At 42.0% G+C, this 18,988-nt stretch overlaps 2 protein-coding genes across 4 annotated transcripts in view; one reads left to right on the top strand and one right to left on the bottom strand.

Moving 5' to 3' along the window:
- Positions 1–4,685, top strand: part of fam222ba (family with sequence similarity 222 member Ba) — a 30,024-nt gene extending 25,339 nt beyond the window's left edge. For all 3 annotated transcript variants that reach the window (XM_022207103.2, XM_022207104.2, XM_022207105.2), the window contains exon 3: positions 985–4,685. In XM_022207103.2, the coding sequence (XP_022062795.1) occupies positions 985–2,696 (1,712 nt within the window). In that variant the 3' untranslated portion in view covers positions 2,697–4,685. The remainder of the gene's footprint in view (positions 1–984) is intronic.
- trpv1 (transient receptor potential cation channel, subfamily V, member 1) lies at positions 4,661–18,941 on the bottom strand. The gene is made up of 17 exons (XM_022207102.2): positions 18,557–18,941; positions 18,003–18,192; positions 15,565–15,795; positions 15,260–15,414; positions 15,013–15,165; positions 14,689–14,826; positions 12,657–12,955; positions 12,282–12,458; positions 12,040–12,195; positions 11,856–11,951; positions 11,677–11,747; positions 10,005–10,170; positions 9,849–9,915; positions 9,391–9,737; positions 9,193–9,314; positions 5,785–5,903; positions 4,661–5,704 (listed from the first exon to the last, which is right to left on the bottom strand). Exons 3-17 carry the CDS (start codon positions 15,771–15,773, stop codon positions 5,619–5,621), a joined length of 2,361 nt encoding a protein of 786 aa, XP_022062794.2. The 5' UTR covers positions 15,774–15,795; positions 18,003–18,192; positions 18,557–18,941; the 3' UTR covers positions 4,661–5,618.
- Positions 18,942–18,988: the final 47 nt, after the last annotated feature.

Here is an 18,988-nt window from a genome sequence, read left to right as displayed (position 1 = left end):
CTCCTCAAACAGCGGCGCATCAGACCTGTGATCGCTACAGTAAATCAGGTCCACTCACATCTGTCAGTCCAAACGCTGTAGCGTAAGTAGGTCAGACTGACAGGGCTGAGGTGGTTGGGACAGCGAGATGGAGGGAAGCAGGGAAAAGAGCTATCGTTCCCTCAACACGACTGACTTTTATTGTGAAAGTGAGCGTTGAAATAAAACGCGCAACACCTGCAACACCTGCATGATCTTGTCGCACATTTTAAACAACCTCATAAACGAAGCGCACCCTCACACATGCACAAACACATAATCATGTTCACATTGTCACTTTGGCATTGTTAAATTTAGCCACGGTGCTTAGCGGGTGTAACAAATGTCTGCGAGCTGAGGCCTGGGAGGTGTTCCCGCAGATCAGAGACGCTGCTTCTGTGTCTGATTACTTGTCTGCTGTCATGGAGCTCTGCTCTCTGCGTCTATCTCTTTCTTTCCTTCTCCTCGCAGCAGCCACAGGGGACCATCACTGCCTCGCTTATTCTTTGTTTAGTTTGTGATTCAGTAGCAAGCAGTGCAGCCCACCCTCAGATGTATACCTATTCTTTGCACAGATGCAGCGTCAATTAAGGCCACTAAAAGCTCCTGACCTCAAAGTCACCAGCAATAGCACTAAATTGGACTGTAGAGTGGGAATGTGTCAGCTGCAATATTTCTGCTGAGATGGGAAGTCTTTTTCTTTGTCCTCATGAGGTGGGACCTGAGAGAGTTTTAGGAGAAAAAGTGAGGTATGGAACATGAGACCGCTGTCCAAATCCGCCTCTACTCAGCTCCTTAGATTACAACTGATGTGCTCTTTTGTGCCATATAAACTTCTACCTGGATGAAGTTGTCTCTCTCATTGTGCCTCACCCTCCTCTCTTCACCCTTCAACCCTCCCAACTCTGTCTCCTCTTGCTTCCTGTCTGTCTCACTTCTGATCTGTCCTGTTCTCTCCCCCTTTAGGGGACACCACACAAAGGATGAGATCTGCTCCGTTTCCAACCCCTGCAGAATTGGACGCATATGCTAAGAAGGTTGCCAACAACCCCCTCTCCATCAAGATCTTCCCCAACAGTGTCAAGGTCCCCCAGCGAAACCACGTACGGCGTACAGTGAACGGGCTGGATACATCAGGCCAGCGCTACAGCCCCTACCCTTCGTCTCAGGCCAGTGCCAAGACAGGCCTCCTCGCCATCGTCAAGGTCCCCACAGTCAAGGGCATCCTCAAAGATTTTGACGGCAGCCGGGCTCGGTTGCACCCTGAAGTCATCATGAACCCTCCCACTGGACCCTATCAAGTGGCTTCAACCAGCACTTTAAACCACCACCCACCTCTGCCGAACCTCCCCCGGCCCCAGCAGAGCTTACCCCTTCAACCACAGGACCCACCTCAGACTCTGCAGATGCCACTTCCTCAGCAGCAGGCTCACACTCAGAGTCTCAGACACCCTCCCCCTATGGCCCAGCACCCTCAGGGCCCACCCAGACTCCAGACTCTGTCTCAGCACCCAGTCCTTGGCCACCCACAGGGGCCTCCTCCTGTCATGCTTCAGCAGCAGCACCTTCAGCAGCAGCCACCACCTGGCCTGCAGGGGAGCAGAAAGCTGCCAGATGGCGACGCTCCGCCTAACGTTACCGTCTCTACCTCAACCATTCCACTCTCCATGGCTGCTGGGCTGCACCAGGGCCGCCAGGCTGATCTGAGCACCATCGTGCATCAGATCAACCAGTTCTGCCAAGCTCGGGCCCAAGGTGCAGGAGCCACCTCCATGTGCGAGGGCCAGATCGCCAACCCCAGCCCCATCAGTCGCAACCTGCTTATCAGCGCCTGCTCCCGGGTGTCCATGCACAGTAACCCTGCTACCCCTGGCTTCCCCCCACCCAACTGCATCATTGGCGCTCAAGAGAAAGTCACAGCCCTGGTGGGAGCCCACCCTCCACCCAGTGTGGCTGCTATGAACCACTTGCCTTCCAACCACGCTGATCTCAAGCAGCAGCACCACCTGCAGCAGCATCTGCACCCACAACAAAATCAGCAGCAACAACAGCTACAACACAACACACAGCAGCAGAAGATGCGCTCTTGGAATCAGCATCAGTTGGCTCATGTGCCCCACATTCAGAACGGTGGGACCCACCTCTGCAAGCAGCCTTCCAGGGACCCCACCTTCCATTTTAAGGGCATGGGCTACCCTGCAGAGGTGTGTGTGGGTCAGCCTTACTCACTGAAACCTCCCGTGGAGAGGCCCACCCCCTCCCCACCTGTCAACAACAACGGCATGCCCGGCCCCATGGCCCACTACACTAACGGTCACTACTTCCAGTCACACATTTGGAACAGCAGCATCCTTCCCACACCCAACAGTGACAGCTCCGGGTCTCAGGACGTAGCCATGCCATTCCACAGTGCAGGCCCAGGAGGGTGTACCACACTAGACTGTGGCCCCCCTGGGGCTCCCCATTACAGGCTAGGAACCAGCTCCTCCACCTCTTCCTCCGCCCAGACTAATCTGATGCAAACGTCAGATTACTTGGGTGGGGACTTCCAGACGCCCTATTTCCGCGATCAGAATCTAGGGTTGATGGGCAAGATGCACAGGCCTCCTCTGAGCAGGGTAGGTCCAGAGGTTGGAGATGGCAGAACCGCTCTCATCCAGCACCCAGGGTACAGATAAGCTATGGCCTTGTCTCCACAACCGTTATCAACCCCCTTTGTTTAGTCTTAAGAAAGGAAACACGTGAATAAAACTCAATTGATAACTTAAATGACCGCTGATGTTAAAGAGGGTAAATTAATATATTCAATGAAGAACAGTAGTTATTTTGTTTGTTTAATCTTGCAAGTGATCAATTGCTACGTTTAGTTTTGTTGCTTTTACCTGGCACTTCTGGTAACTTTTTCATGTATGTGTGCGTAGACATCTGTACTGTTCATTCCCTGCTTCATCCTCGATCATACTCGTCGATTCTGTGTGCCTGGATCTTAACAGATCCTGTGTTATTTCTACTACAGACCTGTTGGTAAAGTTTTCTTATGCATGTAAGAAAGAAGAAAAACAGATTCCTCACTGAAAAACCGCAATGTCTACTGATGGATTTTTTTATTTTATTTTATTTTTTACAGGATTATGTCAGGAATTATTGGCTCCGACTAGTTTTAATAGACTAATTTCTTGTTGTTGATGCTTCAAGATTAAATACGATCACTTCCGGATAGAAGAGAGAGTTTGATCTTGTTTCAGTGCAAAGCCATCGGACACTGGAAAGTCGAAAACACAGCTGGAAGCGCTTGCAGTAATGCACATGTACACAGAGGTTTTATTCTTTTTAATTGTAATTATTTATTTGTATAATAGGACTATTCAAGATTAATTCCTCTCGGTCAGTTAAGGAAGCACGTAATCAGGTTGTTTGTACATAGTAAAGTTCCAGCAGGGAGCAAACGTGTAAAAAAGGTGAAGCTCTGTCCTGCTTAAAATGCTGCAATGAATTCAGGTGTTTAAAAAAAAAATGACTCAGTGCCACAGCTGGCAACAAGATTGTGAAATGTTTAGGGCAGAAAAAGTCAAGAAAGATTAGCTCTTCTACCTTAAAATGGCCAAAGTCAGGTTAACAAGGACACACTCTTATGAAGTTGTGCCATTTTTCTGTTCGTGTCCTTTTCTGATCCTTTGTGTATCCATGACAAATGTAATACTTGAATGTTGAGATTATTTGTTTTGCAGGTATTGAAAGGGATAGGTTAGTGATGAGGACAAAACTCTGGAGTAGAAGAAATAAGTGTTAATAATGTCACATAGAGCTGAACTACAAGCCTAGCCAGAGTTTTGCTCCTCACAACAGGAGCTTCAGTGAATTATGTGTAGTTGCTACTGAATCTGATGTGAAGTTTGCTCAAAAAAGACCAAATTGATCACTTGCAAGATCTCTCGGAGGTAAACGGAACCGACTTTTAAGTTTAAAGTGAAACAGCAAATGCATTGTTTATTTTATTGTACACTGGCTTACCTACTAGACTACTGTAACTTTAAAGTTTAATGATTGTGTGTGAATGTTGCCTGCTGCTGTGGGTACAGTTAAGGATGAATGTGTGTGTGTGTGTTATAACACAATTACGCCCATGTTTTGTTCACCTAACTCCCTAACAGCCCTTAAAAAGCCTTAAGTGTTTGGTCCTTGGACTTTCCTTTGAAAATGAGCATGGTTTTAATAAAAACCCCAAATAATAAGGAGAAAGAAGACGGTAAGGATACACAGAAACAGCAATTTTTTTTGTTTTGTTTTGGTCTTTTTATTTTAATGAAGTTTTGTTGACTAGACAGAGCAATTCCTTAGAGATTCTTTATTATGGAAAGCAAGAAAAGGAGTAATATTTTGTAATTATATATTTTAGCAATGTGTAGTTACTGAGCTGTAACATTTTTTTCCCAAGTCTCAAAGCTTCAGTTTGCAGTTGTGACTATTTATAATACTTGATTTGCTTGTTATTTAAATTTTATTTTCTTCTTTTGTTTCTTGTACTATTGCTGTGAAATGGAAGAAGGTCTATACGCCTTTCTTTTGTGTCATTCTGTACGACAGATAAGAGGCAAGAGCGTGAGAGTTGTGCTACTCTTTTTGTAATATTGTAATAATAAAATAAAGTTCTAATTTATGCTTTGAAATGAGTCTGAACTCAGTTTGGCTGAACATTAACTTGTCTAAATTCACAGCAGGGGTCTCCGCTGCAGTTTCCATCTGCTCCTTTTATTCTGCATGCGCTCAAAGAGATGCATGAACTTTACAGTTGTCATCCTGCCTGACAGCTAAGGTAGCTTACTATTCACACACTTGTCTCCTCCATAATCAGCCTCACGAGTAACTGCACAATTCAGAAGGCCCATCTAAACCACATATAATTTGTAACTGTGACAGCTTCTGCTGAAGGTGGGGATTGTTGCACCAATTGCTGTGCCGTCATGCCATTTATCCAGGCCTGCCTCTGCCAAATAGCAATAGGAAGTAGAGTAGACAAAGCAAGCTGTGAAATCCGCAGGACTATCTGGCCGCAGTAGATTTAGCTTGTCTGGCTGTGATGAAAATGGGACTTGTATAAAGGGCACACAGCGGGAGGGCAGGATCAGCACCTTAGTGATCAGTATTACTCCATGAAGGATTTTGAGCCATGCCAGAGGTGCCAGCAGGTTGTGGCCTTTGTGCAGAGGATGTGCATCCTGTTCACGTGTAGACGCAGCATGCCAAGAAGCCTTTTGGATTAAATGTTTAATTTAAAATGCAGGATTTATTTGGCATTTAAGCAGCACTTGTTGCAGCAGTGATAAATTCTACTTTTTAACACAATTATCAGTCAGTCAAACGCACAAATATTCACAATGTTTTTCCTGTTCCGCTCCTCAACTTGGTGATATGCTGTCTTGAAGATGGAATTTCTGATCAAGCTGATACACTGGAGCATTAGTCAGTCAGAGAAGCAGTTCACACATTTGGCAGGTGAATTTCTTGGGGGAGCTGAAACCGGATACTGTCTTTAGGTTTGAATGCCTCGTTGCTCAGGTCAGTCAGGCTGAGCAGCCAGAGTGAAGCTCTCTGTTGGCTCTTTACACCGGTGAGGAGCTCATCTCTGTGGACTGATATGCCCGCCACCGCCTACTGCCCTCTGTGAAAATGCCTCTCCAGCTCCTCCCTGTGGATGAACAAGGAGCTGTTACTACATGTGAGTAATGTCATTCTCTCACAGAAATGCATGCATACATGTTTGTGCACCTCTGGGTCGGTTCAACGGGGTGTCTGGGGTCGGTGACTGGACACGATCCCAACACCCAGGATCCTCATTGATTTTACTCAGGTTGCTGTTCCATTTGTTCCAGTTGACTTCCTCCACTCTGAGACAACAAGAGGACACATTCTCCAATTACTGTCTGCTGTGTGACGCATCAATCAGCTGTCAGCTAAATTAGTGAAGACCACGGTGATCCTGCTCACACTGCTGCATCTTACGGTAACTCCTCAAGAGTAAACCTTTATTTTCTACTTTGTAGTTATTCCTTGCTGAAGTTGGCTTCATGCTGCTCAGAAGATCAGGTAGTGGTGCTAAACAGATCTTTAATCCTGAGAGTAAAATTTCCTAAATGGAATGAAACTTTGTAGCTTTACTTAAATACAAATATTAACCCTGCCGTTGTCTTCATTTACGGGCACCAAAAAATATTGTTTCCTTGTCTGAAAAAAATCCAAAAATTCTGAAAAAAATTCCCCAAATTTCTGAAAATTTGCTCAGGAAGAAAATTCAAATAATTCCTTAAAAGTTTTATTTTAAAAAAAATCTCCCAAATTTGGCAAGAGAATTCTTGTAAATATGTTCAAAAAAATTGTAAAAATCTTCCCAAAAATCCTAAAAAATATCTAAAATGATTACTTATATATCAGTAAAACTTCTAATATTTTCCTTTAGGAACATTCACAAAAAATCAACCAAAATCTAGTGAATTTTGCTGGATTTTTGTTGATTTTTTTTTTTTTGCGAATGTTCTTAAGAATTTTTATTTAACATTTCTTTTTTCCACCAAAAAAATGTTTAAAAATTTTTCCCAAAAAATGTTGAAAATGTGGACATCAGAAATTTCACTCTGAAAAATTTTTTTTCCCCACATTTGTGAACTTTGAAACGGGTCAATTTGACCTGCAGGACTACACGAGAGGTTAACACAGCATGTCAAAATGTACCATTACAGGTAAAAATGCTGCATCAGAAATCTCATTGAAGCAAAGTAAGGAAGCATCGTGGCCAAAATGTAGTTGAAGTACTAAAGTAAAAGTACTGGTTTGGTCTATCTGACTGATATTACTGTACATGACTTCAGTGGATTATTAATAGTGAAGCATCAGTGTGGTTTGAACAACTTTATACAGAGAAATTATACAAGAAGTTTAGAGGGAAAAATCAGCATTTGGTGAAGCTGTTAATAGCTCAGACATCTGAAATGTGACTGACTACACTAAAAACTGACTATATTATCCAACTTTTAAAACCTCTATGTTAAAAGTACCTGAAGTTGTCAGATAAGTGTGCTGGAAATATAGCATGAAATGGAAATATTCAAGTAGCACAAAGCAGATCACGTTTCACTCTGAAATCCAGAAGTGACAACACTGAACCTCTCAGCAGGACACCTGAAGATCTGAAGTTATAACAGACACACATATACTTGGAGTGTTTTATCTGAACCGACCGGACACAGGACAGGACTGTTTCTCATCAACAGGAAAATGTGTAGTGTAGCCAAACAAAAATATATAACTCAGTTTGTGACTAATAACCCTAATGATCATTTATTTAACCATTATAAAGCAGCAAACATGCTCTTTCTCTGTTCTTCATCTGTGTCCTGATCAATCTGCATGGGAGCCTCACTACAGATTACTTGCAGACACTTCACTGTAATTCTCCCACAACCCCAGAAACCCGTCAGTATTTATATGCTTGAATTATTATTACTCATCCTTTGGTTTGCTGTGCATGAGGTAGTTTGTTCTAATCTAATGAAACGCTAACCTTTAAAGGAAAATGCATCATCAGAGCATCACATTACTGGAATACTCAGAAAGCTGCAGCCATTGTTACTTTATTAGATACACCTGTGACATCTGAGGTAAACTAATAAAACAGCTCTGCTTATGAAGCTTCAGTATGCTCAGTTTCTGATGACGTTGTCAAAAATGTGATGATTCTACTTCATGTTTTATTATTGCGGCCACAGAGGTGGTTGAGCAGCATTACATTTAAGAGTTACTGATATTTCACCAGCAGAAAAGTTTTAGGAAGCAAAATTCACGCCAGAACTGTAGCATTGGATTGCTTTAGATTTCACTGGTGTTCCTAATAAAAGTGGCTGATAAGTGTATATTTTTGCCTTAAGGCCTTCTAGCAGACTGAGCCCTCATAAAAATGCTAGCAGCTCTGTGATGCTGTATTGGACACAGTGGTGCTTTGAGCTAAATGCTAATCGGCCTTTTCATACGCTAACATCGCTATATTTTTTCTGTCTGTGTTGAACATCATTTTATTTTGGTGTATTGACATCACAATTAGTTTCTTGTACTTGTTTTGCCATAAACACAAAGTGCAGCTGAAACTGATGGAAATGACATTAGCTTTGCTGGTATTTGACAATAAACTTATGGTACCATATTGCTGCTACACCACAAAAAGAAAAGTGGATCAGTATCACATTATAGTGTGAAAAATTTGTTGTGATTATAAGACGTTTTCACATTATTGCTTATCATCTTAAAGCCAAACACTTTCCTTGTTACGCCCATACACCATTCACCCTGTTGTAACATTTCTTTTTCACATTATGATATGCTAACTTCTATTGTCATAACGTCTAACTCATGTCTGAATGAATAAGTGGTGTGTGAAGAACAAATTGAATGATCAATATGACTCGTAAACAAAATTGGATTAAGTTCTGCTTCATGCTTGGGTTTGGACAAAGCAAGATTCTGCTGTGATTGAGCATGATGGATGATATCGTGATAAGCACGTGGATTTTAAAATGCTTGAAGCTGTACAGAAGCAGGAATGAGTCTGACCCTCTGGAGCTAGCATCAGTTCTCTCTGATCAGCTGAAGAAGCACTGAAAGTTCCAAGGATACATGACTTATCAGAATATCCTCCATAGTGCTGAGCAGCAGCAGAATCTCACCATGTCTCAACCCAAGCATGAAGAAGAACCTAATCAAACTGTGTAAATGATCAAGCATTTTATGTTATTTGTTGTTTGTATGTCATAATGACATGAAAAGATCTTCTTATAACAGGTTAGTATATGAAACTATAAAACATTTTTCTTCTTCTGCTGCAGCAGCAATGCACATGTGTACAAAGTATCTAATGCTGTATAAAATTTGGATCTGATTATGGCAGCAGATGAAAAGCACAAAAGTCAACCTCATGGTGGAGCTGCAGGAAATATTCGATGATGACTATCAGGATTCATTATCTTGAGATCAGGACAGTGTCTGTCATGGTAATCCATCCAGTTATAACTGAGATATTTCAGTCTAGACCAACTGACAACTCCTTATCTGTGACCGGGACTCTGTGTGTTGTCATCCAGTGACTGGCGGACCGCTTAAAAACATGGTAATCGCTGACTGCATGCAAACCTGAAACACTGGCGCCGGTCGTCTCCGAGAGCAGTGCCGAGTTTTATCTCCACCCCACAGCGAAACCTCTTCTTCAGGCAGTTGGGCAGCCGTTTCTCCATGTCCAGGATGGTGACAGCCCTCTGAAAACAATCACAGCATTTTATTAAAGCCTCTAATAAACACTCACATGACCAGTGAACACCCTGCATGACTCGCCTGCAGCTTCCAGATGCTGGCGCTCTCCATGGTGATCTTCTCCACGGTGCGGTTCATCAGGGCGATGAGCATGTTGAGCAGCAGGATGTAGGTGAGTATGATGTAGCCGATCAGGAGCACGTAGAAGATCTCCTTGTACTGGTAACCCTGGGTGAACTCCATGTCGCCCATACCGATGGTGAACTTGAAGAGCTGCAGCGTGGTGTAGGAGATGTTTCTGAAGCTGGGTTTGAAACACTGCTCACTTTCTTGATCAGTATTTGCAGCAGGAGGATGATAGAAACGGCCCTTCTTCGCTGTATTTGTGGTATTTTTCACAGGAGGCTCTATGAGGAGGGTGACGACCGCTGTGACAGGACAGAGAGAGCACAACATCCTCCATTCATGGTACTTGGCCATAGCCTTTATCGTAAAATATTTTTGGGTATCTTCAGAAAGTAAGTAAGTAAGCAAAGTACCTGATGAAAACCCAAAGAGGAAAACAACGTAGACAAAAAGAAAGCGCAGGATATCACTGAGGATCATCTGCAAAGACAAAGACAGACAGACAGCCTCAGAGACCAGATTGTTCACTGTGACCTTCACTTTGGTGTGTTCTGACCTGCGTGGACTACCTTCTGTATCATGACGCTGTAGATGCCCATGTGTCTGTCACCCCTGGAGTAGTAAAGCAGGTTCAACCAGCTGAGAGCAAGACACAGCACCAGGAAGCCGAGATACTCCAGCCGCCCACACAGGTAGAGCCCAGCGGATGCCAGGAAGAGGATGCCCTGCACAAAACTGACAACAGCAGAGGAGCTGCTGTGATGCTGAATGGCTTTATGGAAGTAACCCTGAACTATAAAACATGACTGTACTGGAGGTTTCCCAGGAGCTATTTGGTGTTGAAGCATTGTCAAGTACCACTAACCCCCAAATAATACGCTTTATAGTGACTGATCCTTTCAAAAAGACATTCATAAATTGCCTGTTAAAAGCCTTCACCTCCTACGATCATTTTTATATTGATACAAATACATTTAATTCAAATAGTAAAGGATTCAAATTTAAAGTTCACACTAGTATTCCTCATTGATATTGCACACCTAAATCATAACTGCTTGTTTCAGAAATGACTACTTAGATGAGATCAGCTGCATAAAGTCAAGAGGGTTCACTTGATTGTTTTATTAATACAAGTGTAGCTGGAAGGTCACCTTTTGGTGAGTTGATATCATGGCAAAACTGCACTAATGAGCCGCAAGATTTAAATCTAATAAAAGTCTACTACTGAGCAAGTCCCCCTCCTGCTGCCAAAACAGCTCCGTCTCACTGAGGACTTGAATCCACAGACCTCTGAAGGAGTTCTGTAGTATCAGACCTCAGACATTAATAGCAGATCCTTTAAGTCCTGGAACTTGTGAGTTAGGGCCTCCATGGATCAGACTAGTTTTTCCTCAACTAAACTGAGATCTGGAGAATTTGGAGGTCAAGCCAACAAACCGAATTTATTGTCATGTTTTTTCAACTCTTCCTGAACAAGTGAGGCAGGAAGCATCATCCTGCTGATGAGGCCACAGCCATCAGAGAGAACTGTTGCCAAAGAGGAGTGATGTTTAGGTAGGTGGTACCTGTCAAAGCAACATCCACGTGAATGAACCCCAAGTTTCCTAGCAGAACGTTGCTTAGAACTGCTTCTGCTGCCATTGATTCCCCACGTAAACGACACACATGCAACAAACCGTCCACATGATGTTAAAGATGATTCATCAGACCAGGCTACCTTCTTCCATTGCTCCATGGTTCAGCTTGCATTGGAACTACCCGTCTGTCGCTACACAGCAAACTGGGATGCTCTGTGTGTTCTGACACCTTTCTATTATAGCAGCATTAAGGTTTTCAGCTGTTTGTGCAACAGTAGTTCTTCTGTGTGACTGGATCAAATGGGTCAGCACTCAGTCCACATGAGCACCAGCAGCTGTCCTTCCTTGGACCACTTTTGGTAGGTGCTAACCCCTGCATGCTCGGAGAAGCTCGGATCCAGTCGTGTGGCCATCACAGTTTGGCTTGCCAAAGTCACTCAGATCTTTCCGCTTGCCCCGTTTTCCTGCTTCCAACAAATCAGTTTCATGACACTGACTGTTCACCTTTTGCCTGATATAGTCCACTCCTTGCCTTTGTAAGAAGATGATTTGCATTTGCTGCTAGTGGTTTTAATATTGTGGCTGATCTGTGTGCATCATAAAGAGGTGAGTAAAATGAACATTTCAAAGGGTACTTTTCATTATGACGAAGTTTTCTACTTACAACAGAATCTCATAATATCCATCAATCAGCAGGGTCTGCAGCTTTGGGTTTTTCCTCTTCATGTCTACAATCTGAGTTAGATATAGCAATCAATCAGCCACATTAATGGATCACAGCTTCCATAAGGTGTTGATATGAGACCAGAAATATAAATTAATAAAACGAAGGCACCTACATACCCCTATGAAAAAGAAATAGAAGTTTGCCAGCATCATCAGCAGTTGTCCAGAAACATACAGGTAGCCCCACACGTTGTGCTCGATCTGAAACGGCGGCTGTGAGCACAAAGATAGCATCAGTACCACCAGGACTGTAAGGATTAGCTGCAGAGATCAGTGTCATAGTTTGTGTCATCCAGCTCACCGGTCCATTCTTCTTATTGTAGGCTACAATAGTGAAGATGATCAGGTACAAGAGGTAGACCAGAAAATTAAAGAAAAACATTCGGCCCGCAAACTGCTTCCACTTGTTATCCAGGAGTTGGCTTAGAGGCTCCGTCTCCAGCATCTCGTGTCGGTTCTGAAAGGAAACAAGAGGGGATGCACGTTTAAGAGCTGAATGTCAACTACAGCTGCTGTGATTGGACTTATAGTACTGAAACTCACAGGAATGTCACTACCATAGACCAAGATGTCTATAACCGACTTGTCCTCATACAAGTCCAAAGAGGCCAGGTCATACAGGGAGCAGTGGACCGGTCCATACACCCACTCAGTGAATTTACGAGACAAATGTTTAGTGTGGCTCTCCTGGAACTCCCGCTGAAGGATGTGTGAAAACAGCTGTGGACAAATGAAAGAAAAGAACAATAACATTTGTGACAGCTCAGTCTCATCAGCCCAGACTGAAAAGGACTCCACTCTACTGAAACTGGGTCAACCATAATTCTACTTTCTGGGCTGTCAGTGCTAAAGGGAACCCATAGCACTGTGTCTGCTGTGACAGTGCAGTACTCCTCATGCCAGTCTGTAGTAATTTACCCCAATCTTTCCAGTCTTGGCAGCCATTTTGAGAGGTGTCAGGCCCTTGCGGTTCTCGACGTCCTCCAGCTTCAGCTTGGGATGCAGTCGCGCCGTCGTCTTGAGGATGTGGTCATAGATGCTGGTGATGAATTCTGTGTTCTCCTTGGAGTTGTCAGCTACCACCACCAGGGCGTGCAGCACCGTGTTGCCTTGAGAGTCTGTCAGCTTAGCATCCGCCCGCTGGTACTCATTCTCCATGAGGAAGTCCACCACATCGGGCTGGTTGGTGCAGGCTGCCAGAGAGAGAGGCAGCTCACCTGGAGACAACAAAAACAGAGAATAAATGCATCTTAGTGATTCTCTTTAACTTGTCTTAAATGAATAAATCCTCCAGAAAAATCTGTCTGACCTCAAACATGTTTTACTTCTTATTTCTTCTCTTGGATGTTCGGGCTTCACTGTACAGAACGATGTATGTGAAGAGTTGGTGTGACAGCTAATTTGCAAGCCAATCAAGGTCTTATGCTATATCCCCGGAACTGTGAGTGTAGACAGAGAGGTGTAGCCTTATGGCGGCCTGTGAAGCAGCTGCTTATTCTGTGAGGGCCAAACCAGCTGCTTAATGCAAATGTGTTACTTGGTGATGTAGATAAGCTACCGAAGAAAAGTCTGAACTTTAAATGAGGATTTCCAGTCAGGCAAAGAGAAATGTTTTCTGTGAAAGTGAATGACCCCCTTTGGTGTGCAGCTTAGGCTTTGTAAATTTGCAGAATCTCTATACACACAGAAAGCTACAACTATATACTATACCTAGTACTTTATGCAACTTTCTGATCCATAGTGTATACTAAGAGGCTGTTAGTTGTAGCAGGCCCCCAGACCTACTACATGTGGAAAATAGACACACCTGGAGATCTATAGTGACCAATCTTTATAACGAAGACGACACATAATGATGATACCTAGTACTACAACAACTAATATCACTTTTTAAGCTACTATAACTGAAAGAAAGTATAAAACAACAAAGCAGAATATGGGCACTTTAATATTTATCTTCCTTTCCACTTTGGAAAACATTGCAAAACTGTCCCTAAAGTTGCTTTGTGTGATTTAACAGTATCAAGGTGATAAAGCAATAAAATACTGAAGGAAGAAGAAAAGAAAAGGAATGCGTGAATTCACAATGATACACCATGGTTTATACATCTCATACTCTAATAGACGTAAAATTGTCAAATTCATTGCAAACAAAAGCATCATATCCACCAAATATTCAAGACACCGCCTGTCTGAATAAAAATCACTAGTAGTAATTCAGCTCATTAAGTAATTCTGTGTTACATTCAAAGTGAAACAAAAGTTTCAAGCATCTTGTTTTTGCCAAAGTTGTAACAATTAATGTGAAAATAGGCAAACCCTCCTTGATGTCACCCACAGGTCTCCTGAGCAGCAGTTTTAAAGCAACCACAGCCTTTATTACGTACAATTTGCGTGTTAATACCATTCAGACAAGTAAGTTCTAAAAAATCAGCTCCCAACATGAACAGATTAATTTAGCTATCGAGACCAAAACCATTTTTTTAAACACCAGGCTGTAAACTTGTTTATTTCTGCTGTAAGGTTGGACATCTCAGCACTGGGATTTATGAGAATCCTGTCACTTAAGGGGTCAGCCTCAAGGGACCGTTTCAGGAACTGCTTTTGGAAGATTTCTGCTTTTCAGAAATCCTGCTTCTTGTAACTGGACAGTGTTTGAGGATACTAATGCAAACCTGCAGTATTACAGACTAACAGTTAGAGGTGCTGTCCCTCTCTACAGTTTGCACACTTTGCATCTACACATCCTGTAATTGAGGAAAAGCTCGTGTTTCATGTAGTACTAAGAAAATCACACTTCTGCCTCAAGAACAATTAATTACTAGGATAAAAAAAATGAAATGATTGAAATGCCACAAATATCACCAGCAGCATTACAGAGTGATTCATCTCATGTGTAGATGATCTTTGCATGAAGAAAGCGTTCCACTCTGCTGCAGCCTGGACTCACCAAAGTAGAAGTTGGGTCCGTCATGTTGCTGGAAGAATTTCCCACAGGCTTTAGCATGGACGTCTGCTCCTTTATGGACCAGCAGCTTCACGTAAGCAAGACTCCTCCTCTCAATGGCTATATGCAGAGCTGTCTGACCTGTCAGAGGGGACGTAGCATTTCTATTTAGTAGTATTTTATCCACTTAGTGTAACTGTGCTTTTTGTGGGTAAAACAAAATAATAGGAGAAGACCTTTACCACAGTATTTGTGGTTTATATGGAGAGTGGAAGTTGAAAGAGAAAGAGTTATGTTAAACTAAAGTGAATTCAGCAGAAAGTTCACCTTTGTAGTAGCTGCTGGTAAAAGCTACATTAACAAACTCCGTAATGTCGCCCATCCTCTCTGATATGTCGATTAATACGTCGATGGTATCGTTCTTGCCGTCTTTGATGTGCAGAAGAGCTTTCATGAGGGCGGTTTTACCATAAGACTGATCTGCAGACGTAAGCACACATTCAGGGGGTAAACACAAAGGTCAGCAGGTCACAGTTTGGTGCAGCTGTTGCATTATGGGTACTTTTGCACTCACACAAAGAGTCAGAGAGTTTCTTCATGTTCTGGTGCAGGTACTGTTGCAGACCGTCCAGCTTTCTGACATCCCTGCTGGCCACTGCCTCAAACAATCTATCAATGTTAAATGTCTTACTGTCTCTGCGGTCGGACTGCTGCTCACCTCGAATCCCTCTATAAATAAGAAATGTTTTACACACAACAGGTGGTACAACACAACAGCTTCACCGTCCATTTTAATTAACACAGTGGGGCTTGATAATACACAGCACCCACACCAGAATAAGGGCAGAGATCATTTTATGACTGCATGGAGAGGCTCACTTGTCAAAGTTGAGATTGAATCTTATTTTAGGTTTGGTCTCCTCCATTTCCTCCTGGTAATCAGTGTCCATGGGGGCCTGAGGGCCGTCCTGGCCCAACCCCAGAGCAGAAGCAAGACCATCTTTCTTGCCCCCTTTTCGTTGGGTTTTCTCCTCCTCTGTCCTGTCGTCGGCCTCCAGAGTGAAGCCAAACATCTCTGACTTCTTCATCTTCGCCTCTAGTTTGAGAGATCTGAACAGAAATATGACAAAAGTGTTCATCATCAAGACACAGAAGCTCATTCTACTCACTCATTCAACAGCTGGAGGTGCTACAGGGAGCAACTGTGTGACCGCTAACTCATTTTCTGTCAGATTCAGATCAAAAAAATGCACAAGAGCCACCCGCGTCTTCTGGAGTGTTACTTTCCATAGACCAGCATTTTTCATTGGAGAAGAGGAACCACTTGAAGGACTGCAAAGTAATTAAGAGGATAGAAAACACATTTCTGCTATGCAAAATATTTTCTGAACTCTGAACCAGTTAAAGTTGTTTCAACTCAGAAATGTAAGTTCTCCTGCTGACAAAGTCATCTTATGAGAAAAGTGTAAACAAGCTGAATAAACTTACAATGTTTAGTTAAATCAAATACTTAGACAGTGGGTTACAAACTGACTGCTTTCATTTTCCATTTTCTAAGTTTGAAGAAGTTTTGTTTTTGTTTTCAACCAGAGTCAGCAGGAAGTCAGCCTGTGAGGCGTCTCCCAGATTCAGTGAAATAAATTATAAGTCTGTGAATTCAGGGAATGATTTTAGTACTAACCTTTGCCTTTGTTTGTGTGGCACTGTTTAAATCTTAATGAAAAGAAATATCCGTAATTTGATTTAACTTGTATAAACACTTAGTGGGTACCAAGTTTCCCTTCAACTAGAAACAAAAATCTCTGGTGGGTTTTAACTCTCCAGTAATGCCTTCTGGGAATTGTTATGCTAGTTTAAACTTAATTTAATGAGTTGAGAGAACTCTCAGCTGTTCATTCATTCAGCTCATCATTGTAATTCAGAATGTCTCAAGTTATAAGAACTTATGAAGTTGTAAAGTGGTCTGAAGAAAGCAATGAGACATTTTAATTTCAAATAGGTAGAAATGAGCAAGACTCATGTTTACATAACGGAAACCAGAAGAGATAAGTTGATCTGACTGAATTCCTTTATGATCAACAACGTAAGGTGCAAAGATCAGTTTTATTAAACTGCTTCCAGCTGCGTCAATAGGTTACACATAGCTTTAATTTAATGGCTCACAAGTCAACATTGGCTGTGAGTCACAGCTGTAGACAAAGTGCTTGTATCAGCAGGGTTTCCACCGGGGTTCATCCCTCTGCTCTTTGAGACATACTTTCAGACATGTGATGTCTCATCCCTCTATGACTAACAAAGAAGTTTATTTAGAGGATCTCCATGACAGCAGGAAACACAGCACTTGATCTGGGAGCCACTTACTCTGCAGAATAATCAGATCATTTACAGTTGGGTTTGTGTAGAAACTGTTTTATCGTGTACAGCCTGAAGAGAATATTCCTCCAAAGCTCAGTGATCACAGCAAAATCTATAATCATGAGTAAAGGGAGACATGTTTGGGAAAATAGGAACCTATACAGAAATGTCTGGTGGTTTTTTGTTCCCATTTTCAGTTAGAAAATGAGGAATCAGTGACTCCTGTGTATGACTCCTTTATCATAAGAAAAGAAAAAGACCAGATGAAACTGGAAGCAAACACATGTTATTTTTTTAGTCTGTTTTATTTTGAGGTGATCAACTAAGCCTTTGTTAAAAAGGACGCAACATCTGAAGCAATAGAATAATAAAGTGTGACAGAATTCACATTAACCGTTTGTTGTTAAACTGTGTGTAGGAATACCTTGCACAATGTCATGATGTCCTCTTGTATTATTTATAGATCTATTGATTGTTGGCACAGTAATGTGAGCCATGCATGTTTTAACCGAATACATCATAAAACATCTAGATTATCTACATTCCAGTTCAGATTTTATAAGCACAAATCACATAATAAAGTTGTGACACTACAATATTATTCTATTCTATTCTATTCTATTCTATTCTATTCTATTCTATTCTATTCTATTCTATTCTAATATGTTTCACAATATAGTGTATTGTATTGTGAAACCCACATATCCAAGGATTCCCTCTGAGCAAGCACTTAGTGTTAACAAGAAGGACAAAAGCTTACAATTTAATGCATCATTTTACATGCACAGTGTATATACATGAAATGATTTTAAAAAAGCTTAAATCCCAGTAGCATATCAAGAGAATATTGTATTGTATAACACAAACATTTTGCTCAAGATAATTAGGGTGTTCTACATATTCTTCATAGATTGAAGTAATTTGATCAGCTGGATACAATAATAAAGCAAAAGTTGGCTCACCACAAATGAGCCGTCTTCTTCCAGATTGTCTTCTGAATCAAAAATCTGATCTTTAGTCAAAAACAAAACAACAGGGCAGGGTTCTGCAGAGGCGTGTGGATCCTTTTGTCCTCAGCGTCCTATGATGCTCGGTTAACGTAAAGGAAATGAGATTGTAGAAGCACGCCAGAAGGAGATAAAGTGACCCGCCCTAGAGAAAATCAGAGCACATTACTCGGACCCTGAGTGCTTGAAAGGATGCTGTATTGACTGACCATAGTCAGACCAAGACAGCGAAAGATACCACAAAATATTCCCCATGTATGGCCTGCTCTGAGTGCCATTATCATTTGACGCAAACACAAATGTGCTTAATGATGAGTTCAGCAGCAAGGAGCCACAGAGTTGAGTGTTAATGTGCAAACAGCCTTTACATGTAATCAAAACAATTCGATTATATAGTTTAAGTAATGCAACAAAGCACTTATCTGGAGAAAATGTCTATCAAGGAAAAATCTGTGTCGCCTTAAAGTAACACTGAAAGTAAAAAAAATAATCATATAAGAGAAACTTACATGTTTCTTTTGCTGGATTTCTGTTACATAAAGTCCATAAAGTCGCTTCTTGTGTGTCTTGCGCCTCTTCGTACTTTCAGTTTAATGTGTGTGTTTTCAGTCCTGTGACTGAGTGTGTGGTTGCAGAGCGTCTGCCTGCCAGTGTGATCTGCAGATTTGCATTCATAAGATCAGACAGTTTCCTTTCTTTATATGACTTCCTTTTTTACAGTTAAACGGGGCACACAGGCAGGACATGGTTTTGGTTTGCTCAAGACGCTGTAAACAAATATGTGCCAGAGCAGCCAAACCTGTGCTACTTCTTCTAGTGTGTGTCTGATCTTTGTAATACCTTCAGTAAAAACACTAATCACTTCACAAGATTAGGATTATTTTCCTGGAGAAACAGAAAAAAACATGACCATTAAATTTCAGTCTCTTTCAACAAAAATA

The sequence above is a fragment of the Acanthochromis polyacanthus genome, chromosome 17, assembly GCF_021347895.1.
Source record: "Acanthochromis polyacanthus isolate Apoly-LR-REF ecotype Palm Island chromosome 17, KAUST_Apoly_ChrSc, whole genome shotgun sequence".
Classification (NCBI taxonomy): Eukaryota; Metazoa; Chordata; class Actinopteri; family Pomacentridae; genus Acanthochromis; species Acanthochromis polyacanthus.
The sequence above is the reverse complement of the archived record's forward strand: the minus strand, read 5'-3'. Positions and strand labels throughout refer to the sequence as shown.